This window comes from Zingiber officinale, chromosome 4A (assembly GCF_018446385.1).
Source record: "Zingiber officinale cultivar Zhangliang chromosome 4A, Zo_v1.1, whole genome shotgun sequence".
NCBI lineage: Eukaryota > Viridiplantae > Streptophyta > Magnoliopsida > Zingiberales > Zingiberaceae > Zingiber > Zingiber officinale.
The window spans coordinates 159,262,535-159,278,022 of record NC_055992.1 but is presented as its reverse complement, the minus strand read 5'-3'; the positions used below and the strand labels follow the sequence as shown (position 1 = coordinate 159,278,022).

The window sequence follows — 15,488 nt, the reverse complement described above, 5'->3', positions numbered from 1 at the left end:
TTTCTTATTTACTTTAAATATACATCTGAATCACTTTTTCTTTGAAATGAAGAAATCTTCGTCTGGATATTTTCCATGTTTCTATCAACATAATCATTCATCCTTCCTCTTCTACCACCAATTGTAGTATTACTAGATCTGTCACTAGAAGCTCTATCATCAATATCTTTAGAATCAACATTATCAGTATGGTTATATTGTTTAACACTTCGTGTAGGAACTGAAACTCTACCAACTTAGCTATTTTACAATCCAGTAATTATAGCATCTTGTGTCTCTAATATATTAATGATATGACTAAATCTGATCCTATATGTTCTAAGTATTATCTCAAGGTACGTTGATAAAGTGATTCTTTAGGTCTTGCTTTCTCTCCACTTATCGCTATTAAAGTAATCTGTTGTCACTCAATCACTCAACTCACTAAGGTTAGCTCTTTAAAGAACTTAGAATTGAGGTAATTTCTTGTAAGCCTTCTTTGACTAATTAAAAATTCTCAAGGGTATTAGGATAAAAGATAGGAATTGAAGAAGAATGCAAATTATAGAACTGATAGCGAATTAAGTGTTGAAAGAAAATTTATTAGAATTGAATCTAGGCATGCCAAAATTGAATCTAAGTAAAATTTATAAGAATGCATAATTGAAAGATAAAGACACTTAAAATAAGAGATGAAAGAGAATTTGCCATAACTTAATCTAAACAAGTGCTAGAATAAAATCTAGACAAAACTTATGAGAATGCGGAATCAAAAGATAAAGATATTTGGAAAAAAAAATCTGAAAGAAAAATTTATCAAAATTTAAGTTAGGAGTGTCATAATTAAATCTAGGCAAAACTTTATATAAAATGTAAAATTCAAAAATAAAGAATAGTAAATGCAAGTATAGAATAACAAAATCTATTTTTATAACCCTTTGGTTGCTTCTTTTCTTTTACTTCCTTTGTTTATCATTTTTTTTTTTCAAAATTTCAGCCCTCTTAATTTTTTCCCTTTTTTTTCCCTGAAAATCACAATTTTGTTCTTTATCTATGTGTTTTTGGGCTAACAAAAAAGCAAATTAGATGGGCTAAGTATTAAAAAATAAACAAAATAGATAGAAATTTAAGTGCAAAAGATAAAGATAATCAAATCAATTTAGAAAGAAACTATATCAAAGATATGAATCCAAAAGAGAATATATCTTAATAACCTATGATAATTTGAAGAAAGAAAGAAAGTCTGAATCGATAAGATAGATGAAAAAAATTTTGACCTAAAGTTTCGGAATACATGAATCTTGGTATAAAAGATAGAAGATGAAAGATGGATTTGGGCCAGCAAAATTAAAGATCCGTTACAAATTAAACAAAATGGGCCCTCAAGTGTATCCGTTACAACTCCGACAACGATCAGTTACGTCTCTCTCCCGCTTTTCCGGCATGCCTGTCGTCGTGTGCCCTAATCACGTGACAGACCAGTGAAGAAGTTAAATAAAAAGGGAAGAAAATTCGAAGAATAAAAGAATTAACTAAAATAGGAGAATAGAAAGGACAAATTTAAAATAAGCAAATATTAATTTAGTTTATAATTTTAAAAAATATTAAACTATTAAGTCACATTTGAGAATCTATCATTTATTTCCGTCTTAATTTAAAATCCAATTATAGAAATTGTATTAAACAAATTAGGTTAGATTTTCTCCACGTCCCCAACAACCTACGCCATTGGGTAACTGGGCCCTTTCAAAACTATCGACGCAAGAAAGGTGGGTATATTGTTGGTAGGATTGAATCAGTAGGTGCAGCAACTCGTTAAATTGGTGCCTACGGATCTAGCCAATCGTTTCCGTTGAGTAGTATAAGTAACTCGAGTTGGGTTCGAGCAGTGGCCGCGAAGTTTCTTGTTCTTTACAAGGCTCTCCGAACCGTCCACCCCAATTCGCTAGGGCTTTCTCGTTGATCCCTCTTATCCTTCGATTTGATACTGGGAAGACGAGATCGGCATCGCTGGATATTCTCATCGGCGAGGCTGAGCAAGGGTGCAAGAGGCAGCGCGATCGCGGCAAGTTTTTCTCTTGGAGGATCTGCCCTATTTTCTTCGATTGTCTGGGATTTGGTTCGGATTGTTATCTCGTTTATAAGAGATAGAGCGGAGCGAAGAGAGGGTGTTCGGAATGTCTGTTGGTGGTTATTTACTTTTGGGTGCATTGTCGTGCTTTGGCTATGAGATCTTTATGTAAAATCAAGCCTCCCGTTTGAACTGGATGGATTATTTTCCTCTTTGTATTTGTAACTAGTCATTTCATGGTGTTACAGTTTTTTTTTTCGGTCCTTTCTTTCTTCCTCTTCGTATCCTTCATCAGTTGATGCTCATTGTTTGAAATTTAGGATTTATAAAGATATTTTAAAAAATCAGTTTTTTCCTCTTGTAATTGAAGCCGGAGGTGTAGGATTTTGATTTGGTTTAGTAATTCTATTGATCAGCCTGGGTACATATCAGAAATATAAAAAAATCAGATCTTTTTGGCAAGCAAGGGTTGTTTATCACCCATGGAGAGCTCTGGAGTCACTAAACGGACTAACGGTTACCTTGGGGTCACCGAGCCAATATCATGGAGTGGGCCAACGGAGTATGATATCAACAAGACCCAGGAGCTGGAAAAGGTTCAACCCTGTAAACAGGATGATTTCCCTTAACCTTGTTGTCAATGAATGCGTTGTAATATTTATTATCTTTGTATTAGTTTCTTGAGGATGCTGGGTTGTATGAAATCCAGGAAGAAGCTGTCTCCAGAGAAGAGGTTCTGGGAAGATTGGATCAGGTTGGCAATCTATTACTGATATCTTTACACATTTTATGTCTTTTGCTGGTAATGATGTATGGGGTTTTACAACAGATTGTAAAGCTCTGGATAAAGAAAGTTAGCAGGGCCAAGGGATTCAATGAGCAGTTTGTCCAAGAGGCAAACGCGAAGATATTTACTTTTGGGTCTTACCGACTTGGGGTATTCAAATCTTTCCTTTGTCCACAAATTATAGACATATTGGAGGCGTGAATAGGAAATTACATCCAAGTGTTGAACTAATCTGAATACTTACATGACAAATTGTTAACTTGATAAAATGTGAAATGGCATGCTTTGTGATCTTGACAATATAATAAGATGCATACTTCTTCGTTGTTTCTACTGTGTTACAACGTTGGTTCTTTCTCAAACCCATAGAAACATACCATAATACACAGCTCAATGACTAGTAATGATAATGAAACTGATCCTAGGTAGTTGAAACTTATTTCTGTTATTTCATTTTTTTGAGTTGGCTTGAGACATCATTATTGACAAGATTGTCTCTGTATTAAGGCATTGTAACTGTCAACCTCTCTAATGCCCAATTTTCTGGTTACACACTTCGTTATGTGGAGCGCCATGTGCAATGTTTATTGCCCATTCTTATTAAAAGTGCGACGCATATTGACTGACAGAGGCTAGCAACTGATTCTTTAGGTTTGTAGTTTTTATTGATCAAATTATACTCCAGTTAGGACTGCAAATTTGTATTTCCCTAAAAAATTGCTAGTTTATGGCACTTTTGGCCACATGCTAATCATGAATGCTGAATTTTCATCAGATTATAACTCCACTCTAGCTACACAACATTTTGAGAATCATTTTATCTGGTAGGATATGAGGAATTATTATGAATGATTCATATGTTTTGTGAGTTTTTTATTTTTATTTTGGTATTGATTGATAATGAGTGGTTAAGGGTCAAAATGTACTTGTACAGTTTGTTTATCAAAAATTATTTGAGCATCTGAAATTTTCTGACTTTGTGCCAATTCTTTAATGTTTAGTGTTATCTATACTCTCTTTTTTTTTAATCTTAGGTGCATGGTCCTGGCGCTGATATAGACACTTTGTGTGTGGGTCCAAGGCATGCTACTAGAGAAGTAAGATAGATATAGACATTGTTCGTTTTTTCTACTTTATTTGACTTAAGCATTTAACATGCAATATACTGGAGGAATAATATTCATATAGCCTTCCTCAAGCACAACTTTGATGACGATGGTTTGAAATAAGCATTTATATCTGCAATCTATTTTTTGAATGCTTATGCAGGAAGATTTCTTCACAGAACTGCATAATATGTTGTCTGAGATGCCGGAAGTGACAGAACTGCAACCTGTTCCAGATGCTCATGTCCCTGTAATGAGGTTCAAGCTCAATGGAGTTTCCATAGATCTTCTATATGCTAAGCTAACACTTTGGGTCATACCTGAAGTATGCTCTCTTTTTCCCCTCTCCCTCTTTACTGGGAAAGTTGGTTCAGTTTGTAATTTTAAATGTTTTGAACTTAAATATGTTAAATCACCAGTGTGAAGAAGATTCACTTTTTTGGCATCAAACATTTCCTTTGTTGGTTTAGAAAGTAATTCTTCATGTCTTCTTGGCCATCATAAATTCGTTTTAAGTTTTTAGTGGGTTATAATTGTGAATTCAGTTTGGTATTAAAGAGTGTACATATTTACTAGTAAAATAAAACTATGTTGTATGTTGCATTTCACCGTGTGTGATCCTACTGTGGCTCTTATGTTGATTGAATGCTTATTGATATGGTATTTCCTTTTTTCCAGAATTACTAAACTTGAATCGATGTGCTTTTATAACACTGCAATGCATTTGATTGCTTTACAATCTCTCATTTCTATGCTTGTCAGGACCTAGATATCTCACAGGACTCCATATTACAAAATGCTGATGAGCAGACTGTTCGCAGTTTGAATGGGTGTAGAGTCACGGATCAAATTTTACACTTGGTGCCAAATATTCAGGTATCTTGTTACCACAGTCCCTTGTATTTTGATATCACGAACCTGCAAGGAGAATGTGCAATGGCACAATGTGCAATGTTCTTTTGTTCCCTCACCCCCTATGTTGCAGTTCTATTCAATTTAGTAAACTTTGAACACTTTAATAGTTTAAATTTGTTTTCTCTAGAACTTTCGCACAACTTTGCGCTGCATGAGGTTTTGGGCAAAGAGACGTGGAGTATATTCGAATGTATGGTTTTCATATTTTACATAGATTTCTTCCTTTGTCACATGAAGAGTTTTTCCTCATTGCTTTTCCTTCATTTTTATCAGGTTGCAGGGTTCCTTGGTGGTATAAATTGGGCATTACTTGTTGCTCGAATATGCCAATTATACCCCAATGCACTGCCAAGCATGCTAGTATCGCGCTTTTTTCGTGTCTACACCCAATGGCGTTGGCCAAACCCTGTGATGCTTTGTGAGATTCAAGAGGGTACTCTTGGACTTCCTATCTGGGATCCCAGACGAAATTTCAGAGATAGACATCACCAAATGCCCATAATAACACCTGCATATCCCTGTATGAATTCTAGCTACAATGTATCATCAAGCACATTGCGGGTCATGTTGGAAGAATTTCAGCGTGGAAATCAGATATGTGAGGTACATTATGTTATATTATTTTCTTGTACTGTTCCCAATATGATAATCATTTCTAGCATTTAAATTTGCATTATGTTGTTTACAAGTCTAAGTTTGAATTTAAAAAATTCATAGTCTATTATAGCATATTGATAGTTTATTATGACATATGGATGCATCATTCATGAGATTTTATACTCATGTTTGCCTTTTCTTTTTAGTAGCATACTATCACTAAGAGCAGTGTGGTAGTTTCCGAAAAGGGTTCAGAATAATATATCTAATTCCTCTCAGTGGGAAATTTAGTTACAAAGTGTGATGCTCTGTAAGAAATTTTAAACATTGATAGATTCAAAAAAAACTACTAATGTGAGTCCCAAACCCGGATGGGTTAAGCTCAAACAACCCATGTTTAAATTGCCTAAACATATCACCACTATCAACACGATAATGTTGTTAAATTGTGTTACTTAAAATGAATTTTCTATAGTTGTAGGTCTACATCAAGTTGTTACTTCAAATGCCCATCTTTTTATGATAGTAGTAGATGCGCTAACCAATCAAATCCAAGGTAAACCTCAGTGTACACTATTTACAAATTATATTATATTATATTATATTAATTGATGAGAGTAATTGGAATAAATTCAAAGCATAAATTGTGGTGAAAAACTTTAGTAACTATAAAATGTTATATGATAAGTAGAACTAAAACTGAATATGTTAAATGTAGTTTAATGGTAAGAAAATAATCTATAAACCGGGCTGCCTTTTTTATTCAACACAGAAATGAATTTTAATTGAGATATATAAAGGATGATTGGTCAAAAATGGAGTCTCTCGGGGTGTTGTCTCATTGTCATGTGTCTTTTTGGCTAAATGGAAGATTTTATAAGGCTGTACTACCACATGCCATATTTTATGAATTAGAGTGTTGCACTAGCAGAAAGTAGGATGTACAGAAAGATAATGTAGTAGATATGAGAATACTATGATGGATTTGTGGAGTTACTAGGAATGATAAAATAAAATAAAAAACACTAATGTTTATGAATAATTAGGTGCAAATCTAGAATGATTAAATGAGAGGAAATATCTTAAAATGGTGTTGACTTGTTTAAATGTGAATATTAAATTTACATTTAAACGAATAGAATGGATTAGAGTGAAGTGAAAGGTGCTAGGATGTGAGGGGCACCAAAGTAGATATCAACGTAATAAAAAAATTATTTTATTTATATAATTAATAATAATTTATTCGATTTAAATATTTCTAGTGAAATACCCTTGCATAGATTAATATAGGCATAAAATTCATGTACACAATGTCAAATAATTAGAACAAATAAGGCTTGATGATGAATTATTTCAGAAATATTTTAGCTTATCAGAAATTCTTATCCAATTTTTTATTGTAAATATTTGGCCATATCCATGTCATAACCAATCTTCTTCACAAATTTTCTCTCTTCAAAGTGCCTTATGGTGGACAATGTGGCAGGCAATGGAGACTAGCAAAGCTGACTGGGATAGTCTATTTGAGCCTTATCCGTTTTTTGAAGCCTACAAGAATTATCTCGAGATTGACATAACCGCTGGAAATGAATCTGACCTTAGGAACTGGAAAGGTTGGGTAGAATCACGTCTTCGCACACTGACCCTAAAGGTAGTACTAAAGTGAACTTTATTGAGTTACTTGGTCATCAAACTGTTGTTAACAAATTGGAACTTCTTTTGCAGATTGAAAGACATACGTTTGGCATGCTTCAGTGCCACCCTTGTCCACGTGATTTTTCAGACAAGTCTAGATCATTTCATTGTTGTTACTTCATGGGCCTTCAGAGAAAACAAGGAGTACCCGTACAAGAAGGCGAGCAATTTGACATAAGGGCAACTGTGGAAGAGTTTAAGCATTCCGTAGGCATGTATACCTCGTGGAAACCTGGAATGGAGATTCGAGTTACCCACATAAAACGAAGAAATGTTCCATCATTTGTTTTCCCTGGTGGTGTACGGCCTTCTCGCCCTTCTAAAGTAGTTGCAGGTTTGGAGGGTCATGACATTTCTAGAGGTAGGGCTTCAAATAGAGTTCAGGCTGGAAAGGCTGCTGAGGCTATGACCAACGTGGCTGACAAATGTACTGATACAAAACAGCTGGATGAACTTGCGTCTACTGGTTCCATTGAATCAAAATCAAAAAAGAGAAAGGTAGACGATACAACAGAGGAGAATGGTACTAAAATAAACCAAGTGGCTGATTCTTCTTTGAAGGCAACTGAAACTGAATTTCCAGACTCTTGTAACGGGGTCACCTATATGCCTGATGATTCAAGGAAGAGAAGATGCATGGAAGGCAGTACCTATAGCAATCCTATTGGTATGAAGCTTCAGACGGCTAAACCACTAACAAAGCCTGAAACTTCAGCTGCTGCTGCTACATTTGGCATCACTCAACAATCTCTGTGCTCAAAGGAGGCAGAGGCATTGGCAATTAACAAACTAACTAGTGTGGAGCCTGGCAACCTTGCAGCTCTACCTGAGGGTTTGGATGAGCTTGAATATTTTGAATCACAGTGCTCAGATCAACCTTCTAATGCTGATCGAACTGTGACTCAAGCAGGAATATACAGCGGCAGTAACACACAGGATGGCAGCACCATAGAACCTTCTGCTCCATCTTCGGCAAAAGAACTATCTGCTCCTGCTGCGGGTTGTTCTGTGGAACCATCTCATTCTGGTACAACAGTGACCCAAGATGGAATGTCTGGCGGAAATAACACACAGAACGGAAGCACTGAAGAACTCTCTGCACCATCTTTGGCGTGGACTCCTGTGATGACTGCCAATACCCAACGCAAGCCCTTAAGGTATTGTTCTTGCCAATCATATGTCAAATGCACACCATTATAATTAGAAGCGGTCAATTAGCCTTGTCTGTTGTTGCTTGTATTATATAATGTGAAGCTTCTTTTATCTGTAACCTCATGCAGGTTGAGGTTATCCACTGTGGTTAAATCTAATGGAAAAACATCGTGATTTTACTCCGAAGGCAAGTCTAAGATCCATTTCCGATCACAAGCTCCATGCTGCTTCCAACTAAAGATGGGTAGTAAATGAAGACACTTTTGTCGACATGATGTCTGATAAAAGTTGATTCTTTGTTCCGATGCTATGTCGTCGAGCCTTAATTGGCTCCCATAACTTGTAAAACTTTTATCAATGTGCAATTTTAAGTTTAAATCTTACACATTTCTATTCACTTATTTGCCTAATGCTCAGCGACCCTTCAACTTAAAGATCAAATATATGATAGTTTGTGCCCACCTGTTATGCAGCATATTGTGAATCACATTACATACCTTGAATAATTTAGGTCATACAATTCGGACACTGTTGCTGTTTGAGTTTAGTGCCATGTTATTGTTGCTCTTGATGGCGCAATTCAATTCTTCCAAAGCAAATTGGTATATCCATCTTGGATTTGATGATTTCTTACAGATGATTATAGAAAAAAGAGTCTATGTCCAAACATTATTTTAATGGAAACATTAGTTCCTTGATATTCTTCATTGCTCCTCCATTGAGTTTATCAACTGGTAGAAGCTTATCGTACAAATAAAGAAAATTTTTTTAGATGTGACTATCAAAAAATTCTCTCAAACTAGGCATGCCTGAGTCCATGCAAATCAAATGCCCTTCACTAACATCAAACCAAGTACCATTGGACTTGTTTCAACCTCCATGATCCAAGATCATTTTTTTTTACCAAGTGAAATCCTACATGTCAAAGTTATAAAAATATTTCCTACTTAATGTTTTTAACAAATTAAATCAAATGATTTTTGAGTCAAATTGTTAAGCCACCCACCGCTTCCAAATATCATAGTTCTCAAATTTTCTTGTGTGATTGTTTCAAACTTGAAGGGGAGCTCTAGCGTAATAGTAATATTACTACTGTGTGATTTTGTGATTATGAATTTGAGTCGTAAAAATAATCTTTGCAAGGTAGAACAAGACTATGTACAATAAGGATGCGCAAGCCTGTTGAGTACATAATGAATATACATGAAAACATATTATATCTATCCGAACTAATTTATCATGCTATTCAAGTCCTGAAAGATCATCGTTCTCTCTCTGAGATACCAAACAACCCTATAGAAGATGACTGCTGCATACACGACACCATTATGAAATCCGATTGTGTGTCTGGGGAGGAAAAGAATGGCTTGGGTGGCATGTCGAAGCTATTTGTATCTCCTTCCAGCATCTCCACAACCTCACTCATGGAGGGACGATCACATGATTTCATCTGTATGCACCAGAGTCCCACCATGGACAACTTTCTCTCGATTTCATCAATTTCCACGTTAATATCATCAGCCTCTGCTCCTCCTAGCTCCTGTAGTCGCACCAGTTGATCATAAATCCACGAAGGGTAATAAATTTGGCTCGAATTCTCTGCTCTTTGATCCACATTCCTCCTCCTCCCAGCCATCTCCAGGAGCAACATCCCAAAACTATACACATCGGACTTGTACGATATGGACCCAAAGCTTCTAGAGATCAACTCGGGTGCTATATAACCTATCGTCCCCCTTGCGGCACTCACAGAGACTAGGCTGCAATCCTTGGGGCAGAGCTTTGCCAGTCCGAAATCTGAAACCTTGGGGGTGAAATTGTGATCGAGGAGAACGTTGTGCGGCTTGATGTCGAAGTGCAAGATCTGCATGTGGCATCCGGTGTGGAGGTAGTTGATGCCTCTGGCCACGCCCAAGGCAATCTCGTTGAGCTTGCGCGGACTAAGGCGGCGTCTACTGCTGCATGCCCCACTGCGATTGGATTGGGAGGAGAAAATATACCTGTCGAGCGATCCGTTGGGCATGAACTCGTAGACCAGCGCCCGCTTCGATCCCTCCGAGCAAAACCCGAGAAGGCGCACGACGTTCAGGTGGTGGATTCTTCCGATGGTGGCCACCTCGTTGATGAAATCTTGGCCGTGGAAGTTGGATCCGCCCAGGAGCTTAACGGCGACAGGGTATGTTCCCATGATGTGGCCCTTGAAGACGGCGCCGAAGCCGCCTTGGCCTAGCTTTTCCCTGAAGTGGCCGGTCATGGCGACGATGTCACTGTAGGCGTAGCGCGTGGGCGAAAGAGATTGCTGTTGGTTGCGAAGGAACTTCTCGACGGCGTCCTCGGGTGCCCTGCTTCTCCTCCAGCAATTGAGTAGGAGGAATCCAAAGACACATAGAGGTGCCAATATTAATCTGGCCACTACAATTAATATCGGCAAAATTAACGTAGAGCGATTAGATCATGTATAGTTCAATTAATTGAATGACGATATATATAAAAGCAATAGATGATCATTTGCTGAATTAATTATATTGTCTCTCATTCACCTAGTGAGGCAAGAATGAGATACCGCAAAACAGGGGCGAGTAGTACATCAAGAACGACCGTTAAGGCCTTATTATTGCATACGCAGGACAGGAATTGAAGGCCGAAAGAGATGGCATTGACAATCTTGTAAACGAGACTAGGACCTCCAAGAGTTGCCAGAATGTTCCTGCATTCACACGTACGTGAAAATTGAATTGATGAAATAAAGAATTAAGGTACAATCCTAATTAATTAATTACTTGTTATCTTCCCAACAGAATTTCACCGGGTGTCTTGGAGTCCAGTGTACCACGAATCCCTTCCGTAGGAGTTTAAAGACGTCGTGATCACCTGGACTCAGCGACTTCTCGACTGGCACGGTGGTTAAGATGCTACATGAGTTCTTGGGATTATTATACGAGTTGTCGTTAACGACGACGACGTACGTAGTCGAGCTGCTGCCGCGAAGGCAATTAGGGACCGCCACATACTCCTGACTTTCTACCTCCCGCGTGCAGTTCATGAAACTGGCCCATAAAATCCTGTGTTGTTGGTGACACCGATGGCCCATAATATGAAATGTATTGCTCTTGAAAGAATGGTCGGGAAGATGAAGGCAATTGGCGTCGGACGAGAAACCAGTGTACATGAGCCGGAGCTTCCTGCTTTTATACGAGATTTTCGTGACCAAGTATTTCTCAGAATGGGAGTCACTATAGACTGCGCGGTTTCCCTCGCAGACGAGTTCGAAGCGTCTGTCGCCGCATCCGTCAGGGTCGCCGATTAGCCGGAACGGAGATCGTATGTGAATGTCGCCGCAGGAAGAAGGAGGGCAATTATGAGACTTGCCGAGTAGTAACGCAGCATGGCAGAGGAGAAGGAGAAGGAGCAGAGGAGCAGAGAGCAGCGTGGAGGGAATTGATATCGCCATCGATCTAACTCGATCGATCAATGAGCTAGTTGTTAATTGCAGAGGTAGAGGAGCTAGGAACTCAAATTAAGCCAAGGATTAATAAGATTTGCTACTACAAGTGAGAAAATATGACTTAAACGAAATGGGAAAAGAAAGAAAAGTACGATAAAATTACAATAGAATTAAACTTCGACCAATTTAATTTGCCGGCAATTCTTTGAGTATATATCGTCAACTTCAAGGTGTTTATGTCGTCCCCCAAGCACAAGTTAATTTCTGACCATCAACTTCAAGGTGTTCATGTCATCCATCCCCTTTCGGCTTTCACACCACAAGCACAAGTTAATTTCTGACCATCAACTTCAAGGTGTTTATGTCGTCCCAATCATCCGCTTCCATTTTTCATCTTCATTTTCTATTCATATATACACGTAGCTTATATTATATTAACATTTTCTTTTTATGAACATAAAGTCACATTGATTTTTAATAATACATTTATTTATTTTTATTCTTTATATTCAAAATATACATTTTTTTTTATTTTAAAAGTTTTTTAATATAAAATCTGTTCATTAACATTGTTCAAAGAATTATGTGGATATATATTATAATACTCTGTAACACCATTTGTAATCATAATTTTCAAAATCAAATATCATACTTTGCATTTTAACCAGATGGTATATATATTTCTTTCAAAAAATATCCTTCTCGCTTATGCAATCCCAAATTAAAACAGACATTTGGTTTTTACCAAATCAAATAAAAAATATAATAAGAATTTAATATTTCATCTAACATTTTCATCTAAAATTTATTGGCCATCTCGTATTTATATCTAATTAATACGGAACGATGAGTCGACGGTGAAGGAGTGGTTGACTGTCCGACTAAGATTAGGAGGCCTACATTCTATTAATATTTTACGCTCAAAGGAAGAGAGTTAGAAGGGGGTCAAGGCGAATTAGACCCGACCCCGGGTTGGGTCTGGCCCGGACCCGGCTCGGGCCAGTAATCGGGTTGAATTGGAACCGGTGCGGTAAGTTGCCGGGCCGGTTCTGATTCCGTTGGTGCAAAATCGGTGAACCGTCGGTTCGGCTCGACGGTTCAACATTTGATTTTTTTTTTTTTTTTGACCAGTTTGAACTGTTGGTTAACCGGCGATTCATAGCCGTTGGAACCGCCGGTAAACTAGCGGTTCATAGTCGTTGGGAGAGGGTGTGGAGGTTTTTTTGGGTATTTTTTCAACGGTTAGGATTATTGGACCATTTTTTGATCAATGACTATGATTAAGTGTCCGTTACTATCAAAATTCTATAAATAGAAAGCTTATTTCATCATTTTCACACACATCTTCTCTACTCTTAATATCAATTTCGTATTCTCTATACACTTTCGTTTCTAATTTCAATTACAATGGAAGGAGGCCGCGGAGGTATGTCATCTCGAGCTTGGAAGGGAAAGGAAATAATGAATCCACGGGAGGAGGACCCCAACATTCAATCCACCGATGATGAGATCGAGCATCTTCCAAATCCGACACCCGAAACACAAGAAAGTACCGATGCAATTACTCGGGAACTTCATCCTCTAAAGTCTTCTACTTTCACTAAATATTTTGAGAAAGTTACTCTTCCGTCGAGAGAAATGCGTGCAAAATATAAGCATTGCAATGCTTCCTACAAATTCCAAGCCGGCGACGGCTATGGGTCGTTGAAACGACATGTAGAAATGAAGCACCCGATGGAATTTGGACTCGATCATTCTCAAATACAATTATAATTAGCGATTACCGCTTGGATGATCAACGCGTCATCGTGAGGAATCTCCACTCTCTCCAAGTAGCTGGGCCGAAGTTGATCTAGGGTCCTTCGACATTCTCCTTGTGCATCCCATGATGTGAATCTCCAACCGCTGAGTGTACGACTTTCTGGCTCTGTTGGAGTCACCGTCGGTCGACCTTTCGGCGATCATGCCTATCTCTCCTCGGGAAGCGTTGTTCTTGTTTTCTTCTTTCCGAGCGGATGGTCTATTTAGTTCGGCCGGGATTCGGGAGGGATCGGTGTCATCCCTCCGCTGATGTTGGCCATGCCACTCGGGCTCTCTTCTTTCTTCCTCTCGCCGCCCTATAGATCGATGCTTTTATCATCGATCGGAGGAGATCGGCGGTGGTATCCCCTTGGGCCCGGTCGGCTGACGATTGGTGTTAGGTCGTGTCAGTCTCGCGTGTTGTGGGTCGCCGACTGATGGAAAGAATAGAACATCGGCGTCCACATCTTGCCCTTCGATGCCTTCGGCCGACTGGACACCACATGCTATACGACATGTGCCCTCGTCTCCTGGTGTGGTCGCGCTCGTTCGACCCTTGGCCCTTTGGACGGGTGATGACTGCTTGATGGTCGGCGCTCGGTCGGCACCGAAGGTTCAATCGACGCCTCTTTTCTTTTGGCCGCTTGAGCTTCTTCCATATTTATATACTTGTTGGTCTTCTTGAGCACGTGGTCGAAGTTGCTGGGCGGCTTCCTGATGAGAGATCGAAAGAAATCTCCCTTGACGAGCCTCTGGGTGAAGGCGTTCATCATCGTCTCGGACGAGACTAAGGGGATGTCCATGGCCACTTGGTTGAAACACTGTATGTACGCTCAGAGCATTTCTTTCAATCCCTGCTTTAGGGAGAAGAGATTCACGCTCGTTTTTCGATAGCGCCAGCTGTTGGCGAAGTGGTGTAAGAAAATAGCTCAGAAGTCCTTAAAGCTGCGTATTGATCCGTCCGGTAGTCTTCTGAACCAACGCTGCGCTGATCTGGAGAGAGTGGTGAGGAATGTTGGAGTAATCCCGATGGTCCGTGCGACCATGTGTTTTGGTGTTTAGTAAAAGGGTTTAAGTTATGTTCGCCCTTGTTATTTGATATATGTATGTGAGTGTGCAGGTTTGCAGGATACACATATGACTCAGCTTGATGGCTTCGAGTCCGGTGAAGGATGGAGCATCCGAGGGACCGTGGACAAGGCAGCAAGGACAAGGGCCGAGGGAAACGACTTCTAGGCATACGCGAAGAATGACATTGGGGACGAGCCGCGGGCTTGGATGCATCCGAGGGACGAGAGCCAAAGGAAGTACGCTTGAAGGCTAGAGGTCAAGGCTGCAATGAAGGGTCAAGTGAGTCATGAGGGTACGAGTACATGAGAGATTATATTCAGGGTAAAATCTTAGGTTTAGGGTTTTACTATAGCAACACTGTAGCAATTATTGTAGCAGTATTGTAGTAGTTACTATAGCAGTCAACTGGTGTTTTCACCAGTTGACTGGTGCAATCGACTGTCCAATCGACTGGGAACAAACAGAATGCTTCTGTTCGCTCGACCAATATGGAGCAGTCGATCGGTACTTTTACTAGTCGACTGGTATTGAACTGTTAGGATGTAATGGTCGAATCTCCACAGAGGATAGTCGATTGATGGTTTTGGCAATCGACTGGTAGGCGGGGTTTTCCTACCTGTGACCTATATAACCAAGCCTTGGGAGCATGGTTAAAGTTTTAAAGTTTACGAAATTGGACTTGGTTAAAGTCTAATTAGTAGTCTACTAATTCTCAAGTGTTTGTGAGTGTTGTAGTGAGGTTTCTTCACCCACAAAGAGGTTTGAGATAGCTAGAGTTTGTCGGGGGCTAATCCACCGACGGATTGAGGGATCGTCCACCTTACGGACAGCCGTGGAGTAGGAGCCCTAATCTCCGAACCACGTAAATGA

At 39.1% G+C, this 15,488-nt stretch overlaps 3 protein-coding genes across 3 annotated transcripts; 1 reads left to right on the top strand and 2 right to left on the bottom strand.

Annotated features, from left to right (window-relative positions):
- The first annotated feature begins 1,850 nt into the window (after positions 1–1,850).
- Positions 1,851–8,699, top strand: LOC121971920 (nuclear poly(A) polymerase 1-like). Its single transcript, XM_042523441.1, has 12 exons — positions 1,851–2,044; positions 2,467–2,646; positions 2,727–2,804; positions 2,880–2,987; positions 3,872–3,934; positions 4,107–4,268; positions 4,706–4,819; positions 4,986–5,048; positions 5,132–5,461; positions 6,942–7,106; positions 7,181–8,307; positions 8,431–8,699. Exons 2-12 carry the CDS (start codon positions 2,533–2,535, stop codon positions 8,474–8,476), a joined length of 2,370 nt encoding a protein of 789 aa, XP_042379375.1. The 5' UTR covers positions 1,851–2,044; positions 2,467–2,532; the 3' UTR covers positions 8,477–8,699.
- A 780-nt stretch (positions 8,700–9,479) lies between these two features.
- Positions 9,480–10,745, bottom strand: LOC121971921 (rust resistance kinase Lr10-like). Its single transcript, XM_042523442.1, has one exon. It carries the CDS (start codon positions 10,554–10,556, stop codon positions 9,564–9,566), a length of 993 nt encoding a protein of 330 aa, XP_042379376.1. The 5' UTR covers positions 10,557–10,745; the 3' UTR covers positions 9,480–9,563.
- On the bottom strand, positions 10,567–11,753 carry LOC121972985 (RING-H2 finger protein ATL22-like). The gene is made up of 3 exons (XM_042524589.1): positions 11,083–11,753; positions 10,866–11,009; positions 10,567–10,714 (listed from the first exon to the last, which is right to left on the bottom strand). Exons 1-3 carry the CDS (start codon positions 11,751–11,753, stop codon positions 10,567–10,569), a joined length of 963 nt encoding a protein of 320 aa, XP_042380523.1.
- Between the last annotated feature and the right edge of the window lie 3,735 nt (positions 11,754–15,488).

Coding starts and splice junctions, on each gene's coding strand:
- LOC121971920 (XM_042523441.1), top strand. CDS start 2,533: ATGGAGAGCTCTGGAGTCACTAAACGGACTAACGGTTACCTTGGGGTC. Junction 2,805..2,879: donor TTCTGGGAAGATTGGATCAG/GTTGGCAATCTA, acceptor GTTTTACAACAG/ATTGTAAAGCTCTGGATAAA. Junction 5,462..6,941: donor GTGGAAATCAGATATGTGAG/GTACATTATGTT, acceptor ACAATGTGGCAG/GCAATGGAGACTAGCAAAGC.
- LOC121971921 (XM_042523442.1), bottom strand. CDS start 10,556: ATGACCGGCCACTTCAGGGAAAAGCTAGGCCAAGGCGGCTTCGGCGCC.
- LOC121972985 (XM_042524589.1), bottom strand. CDS start 11,753: ATGGCGATATCAATTCCCTCCACGCTGCTCTCTGCTCCTCTGCTCCTT. Junction 11,010..11,082: donor TTCTGTTGGGAAGATAACAA/GTAATTAATTAA, acceptor GTGTGAATGCAG/GAACATTCTGGCAACTCTTG. Junction 10,715..10,865: donor CTACTCGCCCCTGTTTTGCG/GTATCTCATTCT, acceptor TATTAATTGTAG/TGGCCAGATTAATATTGGCA.